Source organism: Panthera pardus, unplaced genomic scaffold (genome assembly GCF_024362965.1).
Source record: "Panthera pardus isolate Hobbes unplaced genomic scaffold, ASM2436296v1 HiC_scaffold_8, whole genome shotgun sequence".
Lineage (NCBI taxonomy): Eukaryota > Metazoa > Chordata > Mammalia > Carnivora > Felidae > Panthera > Panthera pardus.
The window spans coordinates 16,348,016-16,361,687 of NW_026527013.1; the positions used below are offsets into that span (position 1 = coordinate 16,348,016).

Consider the following 13,672-nt stretch of genomic DNA (forward strand, 5'->3'; position numbering starts at 1 on the left):
TAGTCCTGAGGCCTTCCCTGGAGACCTCCGGGTCCGAAGGCTTCTGGGACCCAGTGGGAGAGGGAGGTAGGGGCCTGACCCCTCCGCCGCCTTAAACACACACACACTCACTCACTCAGGCCCAGGCTCGCCTAGCTTCCCAGGAAGGGCTCCCAGGACCGCCCGGCAGTGTCCGGGAAGCGGCCTCGCTTCTTCGTCCTGGCGGGGCCTTCCCGGGCATCCGCCCCTATTCTGACCGCTCTGGGCCTGGGTGCAACCCCATGACCTCCTCCACCCGCACCGAATCCCAGAGGCCAGCACAAGCGCAGCGCTGGGTGGGCTCGAGAAACGTACCGAAAGTGGGGTAAACCGAGGCTGCCCCGCACCCCCTTGGGCCAGATGTGTATGGCCAGCGACCATTTCTTTCTGTGTGACCTTGGGGAAGTCCCCCTGCCCCCACTCCTGGTTCTCATCATGGCCCAGTAGAGCATGCAGCCTGCGCTGGTCTGCTCCAGGGCCTGTGACCTTGGAAAGAGTGGCGGAAGCCTAGTCCCAGGAGGGGGGGGTGGGGGGCGGGGAGGACAATGGTTCAGCCTGTAACAAAGGATCCCGCTGTCTGCTGCCTGGTCCCCCTCCAGCCACCATGCCTATGCCCCCCCCCCCCCATCACTTCCCGCGGTACACGGGTTCCAGAGGATGACTGGAGTCATTTCCCCTTTCAGGGTTGACAACACTGAGGCCAACAGGCCCCATACGGACAGTGGAAGGGCAGAAAGGGTACCCCACCAACCCCATACTCAAATCTGAGGGGGTGGAAGTCATGCCCCACCCACCCTGCCAGGCTGAAGAAAGATCCCCAGTGGAGGGGGCACATGGCAGTTCAAGGGGATCCTTCTCAGATGAGCAGGGTCTTGGTGGGTCTGTGGGTCCTCTGGCACGTGGGTGTGGTCAAGCAAGGGGTTTCTGGGGCTTGGGGGGAAGGGCCAAGGGCTGGAGAGTAGATATGGCCACATAGAGAGAGTGAGGTTGTCCAGGAGGGTGTGGCAAGCAAGGCAGGCAGGACAGAGCCCTGAGCAGGAGGAAGCAGATTCAGTGAGTGGTGTCTCAGCAGCAGCCCGTCCCCTCTTCGGGCCTCAGTGTCCTCATCTGTACCTACAGCTGAGGGAGGGCAGCGCTGGCTGGGCTCAAGCAGGAAGGGAAGGGCCCCCTCAGCTTCCTCCCCACAGCCCAGCCTTCCTGTTCGGCCACATCTAGGGGAATCAGAAAGCTGGGGGACATCTTCCCTTACCCCCCCCCCCCACCGACCCCCAGAGTGGGTGACCTCACCAGCATTGCCAAGCCCGGTTTTACTATCTGCCAAGTGGGGCAAGACCCGCCAGGCCTCGCTCCCTCTCTCTCTCGGCCAGGGCCAAGTAATCCCTAAGCCCCTAGTAGTGCCCAAAGGACAGCCTCCACTGGGTCCACCCGCCCACACAGCCAAGGGCCCTTGCCCAATCCCACCGCAGATGTGCACACACACACCCACCCCACTCTCGCATGCCCCGCACACGTATGTGATTCCACGGTCACAGGAATGTGCGGCGTGTACATTTACTTGTGCCACACAGACCCATCTACTATGAACACACTGGCAGGACTTCCAAGTTGCACAGCCCAGGAGGCAGCCCTGTACGTGGGCACGGGCAGACGCCGTGCACATCCACGTGGACACGGACTTACATACTGCTCCATGGAACACACACTAAGACTCACAGACACACAGAGAGGCGAGTGCAGAGTGTGCATGCACTCCTGTGCACACGAGAGCCTGGGACACGAGCGCATGCTTCTGTACACACAGGTCTCACCAGGCCCGGCCCAGCCCCAGAGCTATTCTGGGCCAGGCCTGGGGCCAACAAGGTCAGAGATTGCCAGCTCCCAGCAGGCCCCAGCCACCGTGTCTCAGGCCTAGACAGCCCAGCCCCCACTCTCAGCCCAGGCCAAGTCCAAGATGTCCTGGATCCCGGCCTGGCTCCGTGGCTGGGAAGATACCTACTCCCGACCCTCTGCTTTCCCAGAGCTGAGCCTTGAGCCCTGGCATTTCTGGCTCCAGGAGAGAAGTGTCCACAGGTTCCCCTGGCCACTGTCGACTGCACTGCCCATGGCTTCCAACCCAGCGGTCCTAGAGACTGGACCGGGCCCCTACAGGAAACCCACAGGAGCTAAAAATAGCACCCGAGGGACAAACAGGGTTCCGCAAGCCAAGCATTCATGCCACCATGCATGGAGGGGACACTGTCTTCCAGGGGAACGAGGCTGGGGAATCTGGGCACCTAGAGCTCTGCCACCCCAGACCTGATGGGCCTTACTGGTAGTAGGGTGCAGGAGAAATCAGGGACCTCATAAGAAATAGAAAAAGCGGGGCACCTGGGTGGCTCCGTCTGTTGAGCATCCGACTTCCACTCAGGTCACGATCTCACAGTTGGTGAGTTCGAGCCCCGCATTGGGCTCTGTGCTGACAGCTCAGAGCCTGGAGCCTGCTTCGGATGCTGTGTCTCCCTCTCTCTCTGCCCTTCCCCTGCTCACGCTCTTCTCTCTTTCTCTCAAAAATAAATAAACATGAAAAAATTAAAAAAAAAAAAAAGAAATAGAGAAAGTACTGGACAGGGGACAGAGGCCTGGGTTAGGGGCCACAGACTGAGTTTGAGGCCCCAGTTCCTGTGTGACCTTATGCAGGGCACAACCCCTCTCTGGCCCTCAATTCCTCATAAGTCCACAGAGGAGAGGAAGAAAAGCCTTCGAAGATGGAAAAGGCTTTAGCTTCAAGGATGTTTCGCTCACCGTGGTATTTCACCTTTTGGAGAACTGGAAAAAACACCAATGTTTGACAACAGGGAATTGAGACAACACCCACAACAATCACAACGACTAGCATTTCCTGAAGGCTTGTGATGCGCAGGTGCTGTGATACCATAGTTATACCCATTTTACAGATGAGGGATTGAAGCTCAGAGAGGTTCAATCTGAGGTCTGAAAGCTGTCGATATGATCATGCCCCAGGAGTCTTAGTTTTAAGCTTCAGTACCTTTAGAAGTTATAAAGTTTAAAGCTACAAATCTATAGGAAACCTAATTTGAAAGTTTCATGTCTTAAAATTTCTTCGTGCTATTGGGGATAATAACTTCAGTTTTGTTCGGTCAACTTTCGCCGCCTTCAGAGAGCGAAAAAGGAAATTTAAATCATTTTTGCTAGCAGGGAAAGCTAGCAACTCAGCACTCCATAATCCTTAGTTCAATATAATCCTCCTAACAGCCCTTTGATGAAAGTCTTGCCCTCTCCATTCCGTAGACGAGAAGTTCAAAGCAGAGAGGGGTAACAGCTTGCCCACGGCCACTGTCAGGCCCACTAACCTCAGCCCAGTCCAGCCAAGGCCTCTCTGACTCTGTGTCCCAAGGGTGACCTCCCTGGCTGGTCAGTGCGGCTTTCCCTAGCCTGGCCCATGACAGAGGCATGAGGAAGTGGAAGCTTCAGCAAGTCATTTGGGCTTTAATAGAATCCCTGTTTGCCTGGCTGGGGCAAGCCTGGGGAGGATGGGGTGGCCCAGCCCACTGAGACCCCAGACTTTGCCACTTACTGTTGAGGATCCCTCAGGCCAGCTGTCCTTTGCCAGTGGCTCTCTTGTTTCCCTGCCCGCCTGTGATCTCCCACCCCTGTCACCTGTGGGTGTCCATGGCTGGCCCTCTGCTCTCTGCTGTAGCTCTCACCTTGGCCCTTGCCCATCTGCTGCACCTCCAGGCAGGAGCCCTATGAGGATCTGAATCTACAGGGTCCGGAAGGAAGGAAGGAAGGAAGGAAGGAAGGAAGGAAGGAAGGGTGGGAGGAAGGAAGGAAGGAAGGAAGGGAGGGAGGGAGGGAGGAAGGAAGGGAAGGAGGGAGGGAGAAAGGGAGGGAGGGAGGGTGGGAGGAAGGAAGGGAGGGAGGGAGGAAGGGAGGAAGGGAGGGAGGAAGGAGAGAGGGAGGAAGAGAGGGAAGAAGGAAGGGAGGGAGGGAGGGGTGGAAGGAGAAGTGAGAGAAAGGATGGACCAGAGGAGTCTCCCCACCCCAGACCTCCTCCTCCTCCTCCTCCTCCTCCTCCTCCTCCTCCTCCTCCTCCTTTTCATCCTCCTCCAAAGCCCTCTGGGTCTCCACAGCTTCTCAGACCCTCCATTGCTCCATCCCTGGGTTGTCAAGGCTCATCCTGGGGTCAGGACCAGAGTACATGTGGGCCAGGCTCAGTGCGAGGCCAGGATCATGGCTCAGACTGGAGTAAGAATTGGGGATCAGACTGGGGCAGAGGCTCAAGGTCGGCCACAGTCAGAAAATGGTCCTCCAGCCCTTCCAGGGGGAGTCGTCCCAGTCCCGTGGGGCAGCAGGTGCTGGCTTCTTCAGGAACCTTCCACAGCACCCGGAACTAGCAACTCTGACCATACCATCCCCTGGTCCCCATCCCCCACTCTAGCTCTGGTGTCCAGAGTGACCAGAGCCATTTCTGGGCAGGAAGCCAGCCCAGAAAGCCCAGGACATCCCTGAGCGCCTGTCACTATGGCAACCTGCCTGCCATACCGTCCCCCGCCCCCCCACCCCCATCCCCCCCACCAGCCTGGGTCCAGCAGGGTTTTTCAAATTCAGAACGTCAGACTGGGAAGGGCCTCCCAGATCAGCAGATTCTAACTCCTCCCCTTGCCCCAGATGGAGAAACTGAGGCCCAAGTCGGGCAGGGGAGCTGGGGCCTGTTGTTCAAGGACCTGACCCCAGCCTGTCACTCTCACTCCTCTCTGCCTGGCTGGATCGGGTTAGGGGAGGGAGACCCGGACTCGGATCCACCGGGAGGGGGGCGGGCCCTCCATCCGCGGTGATGTGGGGGCGGGCGGCAGGGAACCAGACACCGACGATGAATAAATGATGCCCACTCGCGGCCTGCGACCAGATCGTCACCGCCAGCGCCGGCTGCCTGGCGGGGCAGTCACCGGGCCAACCGCGCCCGGCCCCCCGCGTCGCTGGCTCCCCCCACCTGCGGCCTCGCCCGCCCGGAGCCGCGGGGCGCGAAGATGGCCGGGCAGCGGCGAGGCGCGGGGCCCCTGTGGGCTCTGGGCGGCGTTGCGCTGGGGCTCTGCCTCGCGGGGGTCGCCGGGCAGCTGGTGGAGGTGAGGCGGGCCGACGCGAGGGGCTCGGGGAGGTTGTGGCCGCGTGGCAGAGGGCTGGGGACGCCCTTCTGCCTTGGGAGCTGCCTTTTTCCCTTCCTCCTGCCCTAGGGGACCTGGATTAATGGGGTGACACAGCCCTGCCCCGAGGGCTTCCAGGCTCCGGGTGGAGACTCAGCCCCCAATCTTAGGGTCCCTGGTCTAATGGGAGGGCACAGCCCCTGACTTCAGGAACATTAGTCGGGTGGGGGAGACTCACCCTGATCATAAGGATTCCAGGTCTGACTGGGGATACAGCCTTGCTCAGTCGCTGGGGGACACAGCCCTTATCCTCTTGCCTTTGCCCTAATGAGGGCGGGGTGTGGGGGGGTGTAGGGAGAGGCATGATCTTTGGTTTCAGTGACCTCTATCTAGTCTGATAAGGGAGATCTAGTCCCTGATCCTAGGGTCTGCCAGAGGAAAGAGCTTCTGCCTCCAGAGATCCTTCAGGGTCCCCTGACTAATGGGGGAGACATAGCCTTAGGAAGCAGGCGAGGGCTTTCCAAGCTGGAGGGTAGAGGCAGGAAGAGGAGGAGACCCTTTACAGAGCAGCCGTGTGTTGAGTTCAACTCCATGTGGAGCACTTGGCCCTGGAGGGGAGAGGCAGGCAGGCCAGGACCCAGGGACTCACTCAGGGGTCTTACTTGGTCCTGGTGATAATGGAGAGTTGGCAAAGGTCTCTGAGCAGGGGAGAGTTGTGATGGGTCCTGGTGTGGAAGGAGGAGGGTAAGTTGGGAGAGGGCGCATGGCTGAGAGAACTGCGGGGAGCTGCCGTGCCGCCCAGCAAGAGGGAAGGAGGACAGCCGGGGGGGTTCGGGAGCTCAGCTGGGGCCAGGCAGGGCGGGGAAGGCAAGAGTCGGGGCCACCTGCAGCCTCCCTGGCCCCTCCGTACCCCATTCTTGCTGAGCTGAGAAGGGGAGCCAAAGAGGCAGACCAGACCCAGAATTCTGAAACACGAGGCCGGAGGGAGAAGGCCCAAGAGGCAGGGCCAGGGAGGAGTGGGGGTTAGAGCCTGTGCAGGCAGAAGCAGAGAGGAGAGGCCAGAGAGACAGAAAGGCAGGAGTCAGCAAGGTGCCCAGGAGAGCCCTCGGGGGCAGGTGCCAGGAGACAGGATGGAGAGGGAGGACAGAGCCTTATCCTGAGGGTCTAAGAAGACACAGCCCTGAACCTGAGGATCCGAGAGACATGAAAACAGAGCCCTATACCTCGATACTAGCCTGTCCCTGCTGCAGACCAGGGGGTGTGATCAAAATGCTGGGCTGGAGTCGGATGTCAGCTCCAGTGTCCCTGTAAGGGGAGCCAGGCTGGCTTGAGCCCCACAGAGTGTACCTGGGCCCCTTAGTGGCTGCCCTGAGGCTTCCAGTGCAGAGCTGAGCTGGCCTGGGTGTGGCAGAAGGCTGAGGGTGGGTGTTGCATCACTTCTGAGCCAAGGACTCTTCCCCTCAGCCCCCAGGAGCACATCTTCTCCCGGCTCATCAAGGAAAATTGCATTTGGAGTCCATCTGCCTGCCATCTGCCTACAGCCTGAGCCCAGGGGACCCAGGGAAGCACCAGAGAGATGGGCAGGGCTGAGTCCACGGTACCGCCCACCACGATCCCTGCAGCCATCATCCTCCATCTGATGGAGGCCGGAGCTCCCAAGCTTTAGAGTTCAGACCCCCCAGCAGTGCCCACCACGAGGAGGTGCCCCACTCTTATGTGTTACCCTCTACCTGAGATCCCTATCAGGGAGAGATTGTAAGCTCAATTCCACCCAGAACAAGGCTGGAACAAGGTGTCAGAAGTGGGCTCTCAGCTTCCCCGGGCTCAGAATCCAAGATCTCTTCTCTGGACCTCAGAGTCTTCCAGCCATATAGCCCAGCCAGGCCAGACACACTGAGCCTTAGGACCCCAGCCCTGACTCTACAGACATATGTCTGACCACACGCTCGTACTCCAACCACACGTGTGCCCTGTACCCACAACTATGTGCCCAAACCCTAAGCGCTCCAACCCACACACATGAGCCCTGAACCCCCAGATGTGCCTGACCCCACACACATGTGTCTGACCCTGCAAACGGATCCAGGCCCCTGGGGTGATGCTGAGGAGGGTTATCTTCTTGTCAATTTTCCCACTCTACTTGGGTAGAGAGAGCTTCCCAGAGAACCTTGGAACCACCCCACGTTTAACTTACAGATGGAGAAACTGAGGCCTAGAGGAAAGATGTCTCCCACCCCAGTTTACCCTGGTTAAGAGAAAAAAGCTGAGGAATCATGTATCAGTCCCAAGCACAGAGATGCCCTGCATTACCTGGGACAGGTTGCTGATCCTCTCTGAGTGTCCCCAAACATGCCAAAGGGTGGTGTTCATTAGATGAGGAATTTGTGGTAGGTGCCAATCCATGCTCATGTACCAGGGGAAAGACTGGACGGATGGTTGAGTTGTGAGTTGCCTTTCCTTCCCAGAGAGCCAGAAAGGACTCCTCAGGTCAGTCCATATTCAGTTAATCAGGAGACAATGAATTCCACAGATGCCCCAGGGTCCTCTCTCCCTCTAAGCACTAACCGCCTCCCCCTCCATCCCTCAGCCAAACTTGGTGACAGAGATAGGGTCATATCCCTCTCGGCCCCTTAGGTCAGGGAGAGGTCCTGCCTAGAACCACCAGGACAGGGCTATGTCCCCCAGGGCAGGGCCTTGTTCCCCTAGACCCCCAGGGCAGGGCTGTGTCCCCTTAGTACCCCAGGGCAGGGCCGTGTCCCCTAGACCCCCAGGGCAGGGCCGTGTCCCTAGACACCCAGGGCAGGGCTGTGTCCCACTGGGAAGGTGGGAGGTGGCCTGCTAAGCTCTGCACAGGCTTGTTTCAGTCATGCTTATAGCTTTCGGCCTCTAGGTGTCGCTGCCTCATTGCAGACAATTTATCTGGTCCTGTCCCAGGAGACTCTGGCCTATCCTTCTGGTCAGAAGAGGTGACTCTGGCAGGATAGGTGACTGTTGAGGTCACCTGGTGGGCGTCCTGGCCAGACAGCCGAGCCACGGGCCCTGAGTCCAGCTCCACAACCCACCCCACACCGAGGGTGCTTGAGAGCAAAGTCCCCCAGGGCAGCACAGGCCTTGCCTTGTCTCTGGCCTTGGTCCTGAGACCCCATCTGCCTGCGGGGGCCCAGGACTGGAGCAGGAGGAGACCAGCAGGCTGCCGAAGGGGCCTTGAACCTCACTGGGACAAGGCATCCACCTTTGCCCCTTCAGGCCTTGGTGTCCTCAAGCATCCCAAGTACCCTTGTACCCCAGGTCCCTGGCTCCATGGTTCTGGAGCTGCTTTCTTCCCTTGCTCTAAATCCGGAACTTCCCAAGGTCTAGGACGTTGACTGTGAATGTCTAAGACTCTAGATTCTAGGAGATTCCGAAACGCTTGGGCTGAGTCCTTGCTGAAACCTGGGCCTCTCTCAGCCCAGCCCCAGCCCCCGGCCTCTGCCTGGCTCATTCTTCTCTCTCCTGACCTGCAGCCCAGCACAGCCCCGCCCAAGCCCAAGCCGCCCCCATTGACCAAGGAGACCGTGGTGTTCTGGGACATGCGCCTCTGGCACGTAGTGGGCATCTTCTCGCTCTTCGTGTTGTCCATCAGTGAGTAGCTGCTCCCCGCCCTCTCCCACCCCACGCCACCCCCTGCACCCCGCCCCCGGCACCACCCCCAGGGGCTCAGAGCAGCAATTCCGGGCAGTACAAGCAGGCCAGTCGCCCGCAGGAGGCCCACTGTGGTTTCTGGCACCTCCTGATCTACACAAAGTCCCTGTGGAGGGCTGACAGGCTGGTGGTGACCTGAAGTATTCTGCCCAACTGGGACACAGCCACATGGCAATTACGGTAATTACAGGGGACTCCACTGAACCAGGATGAGGACGTGTCATTTTTCCCTATCGCTGGCCTCCTGATGCTTCTCCTGCAGTTTGGCCAGGCTTAAAGGGCCCACACCCAGAAGCCCCAGCAAGGCCATCCTTGGCCGCAGCCCAGCCTGGAGGCTCCCCAGACACCCGGCAGATGTGGCTCCCAGGCTGCAAACCCTGCCTTGTCAGATCCCGTCCCCCTGGAACGACTCGCACCCACCTCCATTAAGAGCAAAGGACCCCTTCCTCTCCTGGGACTGAGTTGCTTGACTCCAGCTCGCAACAGAGATGGGCTTGGCGTGCCCCCTTCGGCCCTTCCAGAGCAGGGGTCTGGAGTTGGAGAAAGAGGGCAGAGAAATGTCGGTGGATAGGGAGACCACCAGGGTGCAAAGCAGAGTCTGACGAAGGTTCCTACACGTCAGAGGTTTGGGGGAGATGCGGGCAACGAAGGGACAGAAAACCCCCTCGCCCTGCACAAGCTTCACGGAGGAGGGTCCTCTCCACTGCGGATGCGTGCGGGGACGCATGCGGTTTGGCTGGGTAGGCTGCCCCCCCAAGAATTCCAGGCAGAGGGCATGGTGCGGGCAGAGCAGAGACGGAATGGCCTCCACACAAGGTCTCAGGTGACCCCTAGAGGACTTTTACTGCGTGCCCCCCAGGTCAGATAAGTTCGAGCTGGAGCTGGCTCAGGATGAGGTCCCCTGGAGGGCAGCGCCACAGCAGAGGGCCCACCCAGATGTGAGGACTCCGAGGGAGACAGGGACATCTGATTTGCATCTGTTTCTCCTGGCACCAGAAAGGCCCTCCTTGTGGGAAAGTCTCCACGCACACCCCCACCACCATTTCTTCATGACTGGGGTGGGAGCAGGATCTGACCAAGGGGCTACATTTCATTCCTAGCCAAGGTGAGAATCAGTCAGGCATCTCTCTGGAGGCCCTACTGACACCGTTGTGGTTACAGCCCCAGCCCAGGTGCTCAGAGAGGAAACCGTGCCCCCCAACCCGCAGCACCAAGAGCATCTGCCCATAAGGAGCAGTGCAGGGTGCGTGTCCAGGGAGCAGCTCCGGGGCACTCCACGGAGCAGGGGTGAAGGCACTGAGGGGCCTCTAAACACAGAACGGCCTCTCCAGACTCTGCTGGGCCCCGGACAGTGGAGGTGCCCAGGGCCACACAAGAAAGTTGCAATGACAGACCCGAAGAGGGGCTTGGACATGAAGCACACACACCAGCCGCTACTCCTCACCCTGCTTCCTAGGAAAGAGGAAGGGAGAGGAAGGGAGAGTCCCAAAGTCTTCTGAGCAGCAGGGCACCACTTGTTACCTTCCATGCAGGGCTCCATGCAGGGCCCTGGGGAGTAGGGATGGCATCTCCTGGAGAGGAAACCTCTTTCCTGCTTTCCCGGCTGCTTGGACCCAGAACCTCGTGCAGAGGGGCTGGGGTTGGGTGGGGGTGCCTCTGGAGGTCCTTCCAGCCTGGGGACTCACATTCCAAGCCCCTGCCTGGGCCCTGGGACTCGATCCAAAACGCGTTGTTTTTTTCCCTTCGTTGAAGAGAAGTGACTGGGCCAGGCTGGGTGGGGCAGGCAAGGGGCGGTGTGTGGGCCCTGCTCCAGCTGCCAATGGCTGAGCTCCCTGCAAAGCTGAGGCCTCATAGAGCCTGGGACCAGCCTCTGTGGAGAACCTGAGTAAGCACAGTCAGAGGACGTGCCTGGTGGGGTGGCTGGAAGAGACCGCCCAAGCCGGTGGTAGGACTAGGGCCATAGGCCTACACACAAGGGTCTGGAGAAGACCAGAACCCAGCTCTCCGGATAAGAAAGGTTTGCCATTTACCCCTGGACAGCAAGGTACAGACCTACTGCTGGGGCCTCGTGCAGCCCCCCCAGAGTGCCCGGATGCTGTTAGCTCCCCCTACCCACCCATTCGGGAGTCCAGTTCTGTCCTGAGCAGCAAAGGCTTTGAGGCCATCTCATGCACGCATGCATTCCTTCCTTCCTTCCTTGTTTTTCATTCTGTGAACCTGGGGGAGACTTAGCGGGGCCACGATATTTGGCTGAAAGAGTCACACCAGTTGACTCCAAAGGGTGCTCCAGCCCCGGCTACACTGGTCTGATGCATCTTCCCTAAAATAGGCCTGGCTTGTCCCGCTTGGCCATCCTGCCCCCAGGAGTCTGCCAGGAAGTTATGTCTTGTCATCTGATTTATAATAGGAAGCAGCCCCGTCCCCTCCCCTGAGGCTGGGGCCAAGGTGGTCAGACTGTGGGGCCTTAGAAAAATAAACTCAGTCCAGCCGGGCCCTGGCAGCCCAGCACTGCCCTGCCCATCACTAGACAGTCCAGCTTCGTTCCCTGGCCCAGCTCGCGTGGGCACAGCTGCCCTGAGCCGGAAAACCGCTCCTGGAATAACTGTGGGAGGTGAACGCCCCAGGGCAGGGTCTGTGCCCTCTCGTGGGCTCTCGTGGGCTCTCACGGCCAGGAGGAGCTCAGGCTTGTCCTCAGGGGGGTTGAGGAGGACACAGCTACGTCCTCCAGTGTCTGAGGTCCTCTCAGGAGCCTGGGGAGGAAAACCTAGGAATTACTAGGAGCCGAGAGACCCGGGTGGGAACACAGGACAGCCTCCAGGTAGCTGTAGCGTGAGTCACCGTGCAGTCCTCTGCCCTGCCCTCCAGGGGCCTCAATCGAGTCAGAAACTGAGACCAATGACACGATTTAGGGTCCAGGGCAAAACGAAAGTATGAGACCCCTTGCTCACAAATTGCTAAGAACATTGACGGCAGAGCATTAAGCCAAGCGCGAGGCCCTTCCAAGAGCGGGCCCCCGTGTGAAGCCAGTCCTGCTCTGGAAATTGCTGAGCTGACCTCGGAAATCCCAGAGCCCACAGGGGTTCTGTCCAAACACAGAGCCTTCTGCCAGAGTCTCCTGGGTGAGACACATTTAGGTAGATGAAGGCAGGTCTGCAATGTGGGCACCATTCCTGGGGCGTCTGAGCTCCAGCCTCGGCCAGGCCTGCTCTGTCGTCCCTACAGTTATCACTCTGTGCTGTGTCTTCAACTGCCGCGTGCCACGGACCCGGAAGGAGATCGAAGCCCGGTACCTGCAGCGAAAGGCAGCCAAGATGTACACGGACAAACTGGAGACTGTGCCGCCCCTCAACGAGCTCACAGAAATCCCCGGAGGTGAGCAGACCAGGGAGGGGCCCCCAGCCGCACCACCGCCTGTCCCTGCCGAGCCAGCCAGACCCTCAGTCCTGCCACCAAGAGTGGCCCTGCTCCCCGCCTCTGCCCCAAACCTGTCCCTGGAGACCAGAGCACAGAAATGGGCCCGAGTGAGAGAGACCCAGAGGCAAGTTACACCCGGAGCTCTTCTGCAGGCAGGAGAAGTTCGGTAGGAAGGAAGAAGTGAAGGGCTGGATGTGGGAGGCTCTGGTGGGGGCCCTAGGACCCTGCCTCACTCCCGCTACCTGCCTTTCCTCTACCCCACAGAGGATAAGAAGAAGAAGAAGAAGGATAGCGTGGACACAGTGGCCATCAAGGTAGAGGAGGATGAAAAGAATAAGGCCAAGAAGAAGAAAGGAGAAAAATGAGAAGGGCTTCCTGGAGGTGGCAGCTGGGGCTGGATAGCCCTGGGGCTCAAGTCCAGGCCAGGCTCCAGGCATCTCGGACTCCAAGCTCACACATGGACCACAGAGGTTGCAGAACACCCTCTTCTCAGCTCCGACGGGGTGGCTGAGGCCCCATCGTTACGGCCTGTCAGGGGCAGAGACAGGACTGCCTCAGGTGTCCTGCCTCCCGCATGGACTCAGCTCCTGTCGCCTCACCCATGTGGCTGTTCAGCCAACGTGGTCTCCGGCCACTGTTGCCCTGCAGATCCAGATCACACCCACCCGGACGTGCCTCTGTCCCTTCCGTCACGAACAGCAGTGGCTCTACAGGGTTGACGGGAAGCAGTTTCCTCTCTCCGAAGGGGATGGCCAAACCGGATGGGCTGCAGTGTGAGGCCATGCCCAGAACAGCCACAAGGAGGCAGAGGGTGTCTGGGGGAAGCTTCAGCTCTCAGACCTGGCTAGACAGCAGCCCTGGTGGCCAGAAAACTGTTCTAGGCCCCGTGGGGGTGCTGGCCGGGATGGTGAACAGAGAGACCCAGAAACAGGGGCTCCAGCCCAGCAGACACCCTGTGCCAAGCAACTGCAATGGAGTGGAGGCTGCTGGGGGCCTGAGCGGAAGGCCTGGGGGCTCAGGGCTGGGAGCTGCAGGGCTGGGTCAGGGGTGCAGAAGGCTGAGCCCAGTAGGCCAAAGGGAGAGGGGAAGAAAGCTGGTACTTGGGCCCCATCTTGGGGATCCAGGGAGTCAAGATGTCAAGTCACCTAGAGACTGAATCTTTGGGGACAGGACACTCAGAGGGGTTTCCAGATGACAGCGAACCTCCGCTGAGGCGCTCAGGTCTGAGCCTGGAAACCAGAGGCTCCTGAGCTGGGGAAGCTGCTGGAAAATCTCTCGCTGCCTCGGCAGCCCGCAGACACTTGTAAATAAAGCTGAGTGCCTTCTCGTACCCGAGTGACCTGAGATGACCCCTCAGGACGCCCTATCCCTGAAGCATTTATGTGGAGGGTGACGTGGCAGTGACGGGTGGCACGGGC

The 13,672-nt window shown here is 59.5% G+C and overlaps 1 protein-coding gene across 1 annotated transcript; it reads left to right on the forward strand.

Annotated features, from left to right (window-relative positions):
* The first annotated feature begins 4,656 nt into the window (after window positions 1-4,656).
* On the forward strand, window positions 4,657-13,389 carry TMIE (transmembrane inner ear). Its single transcript, XM_019416582.2, has 4 exons — window positions 4,657-5,141; window positions 8,663-8,780; window positions 12,063-12,212; window positions 12,519-13,389. Exons 1-4 carry the CDS (start codon window positions 5,046-5,048, stop codon window positions 12,617-12,619), a joined length of 465 nt encoding a protein of 154 aa, XP_019272127.2. The 5' UTR covers window positions 4,657-5,045; the 3' UTR covers window positions 12,620-13,389.
* Window positions 13,390-13,672: the final 283 nt, after the last annotated feature.

What these genes read in the sequence shown, in the direction of transcription:
- TMIE (XM_019416582.2), top strand. Translation starts at nt 5,046, where the DNA reads ATGGCCGGGCAGCGGCGAGGCGCGGGGCCCCTGTGGGCTCTGGGCGGC. An exon ending in TCGCCGGGCAGCTGGTGGAG is followed by an intron (nt 5,142 to 8,662) that starts GTGAGGCGGGCC and finishes CCTGACCTGCAG; the next exon opens with CCCAGCACAGCCCCGCCCAA. An exon ending in GCTCACAGAAATCCCCGGAG is followed by an intron (nt 12,213 to 12,518) that starts GTGAGCAGACCA and finishes TCTACCCCACAG; the next exon opens with AGGATAAGAAGAAGAAGAAG.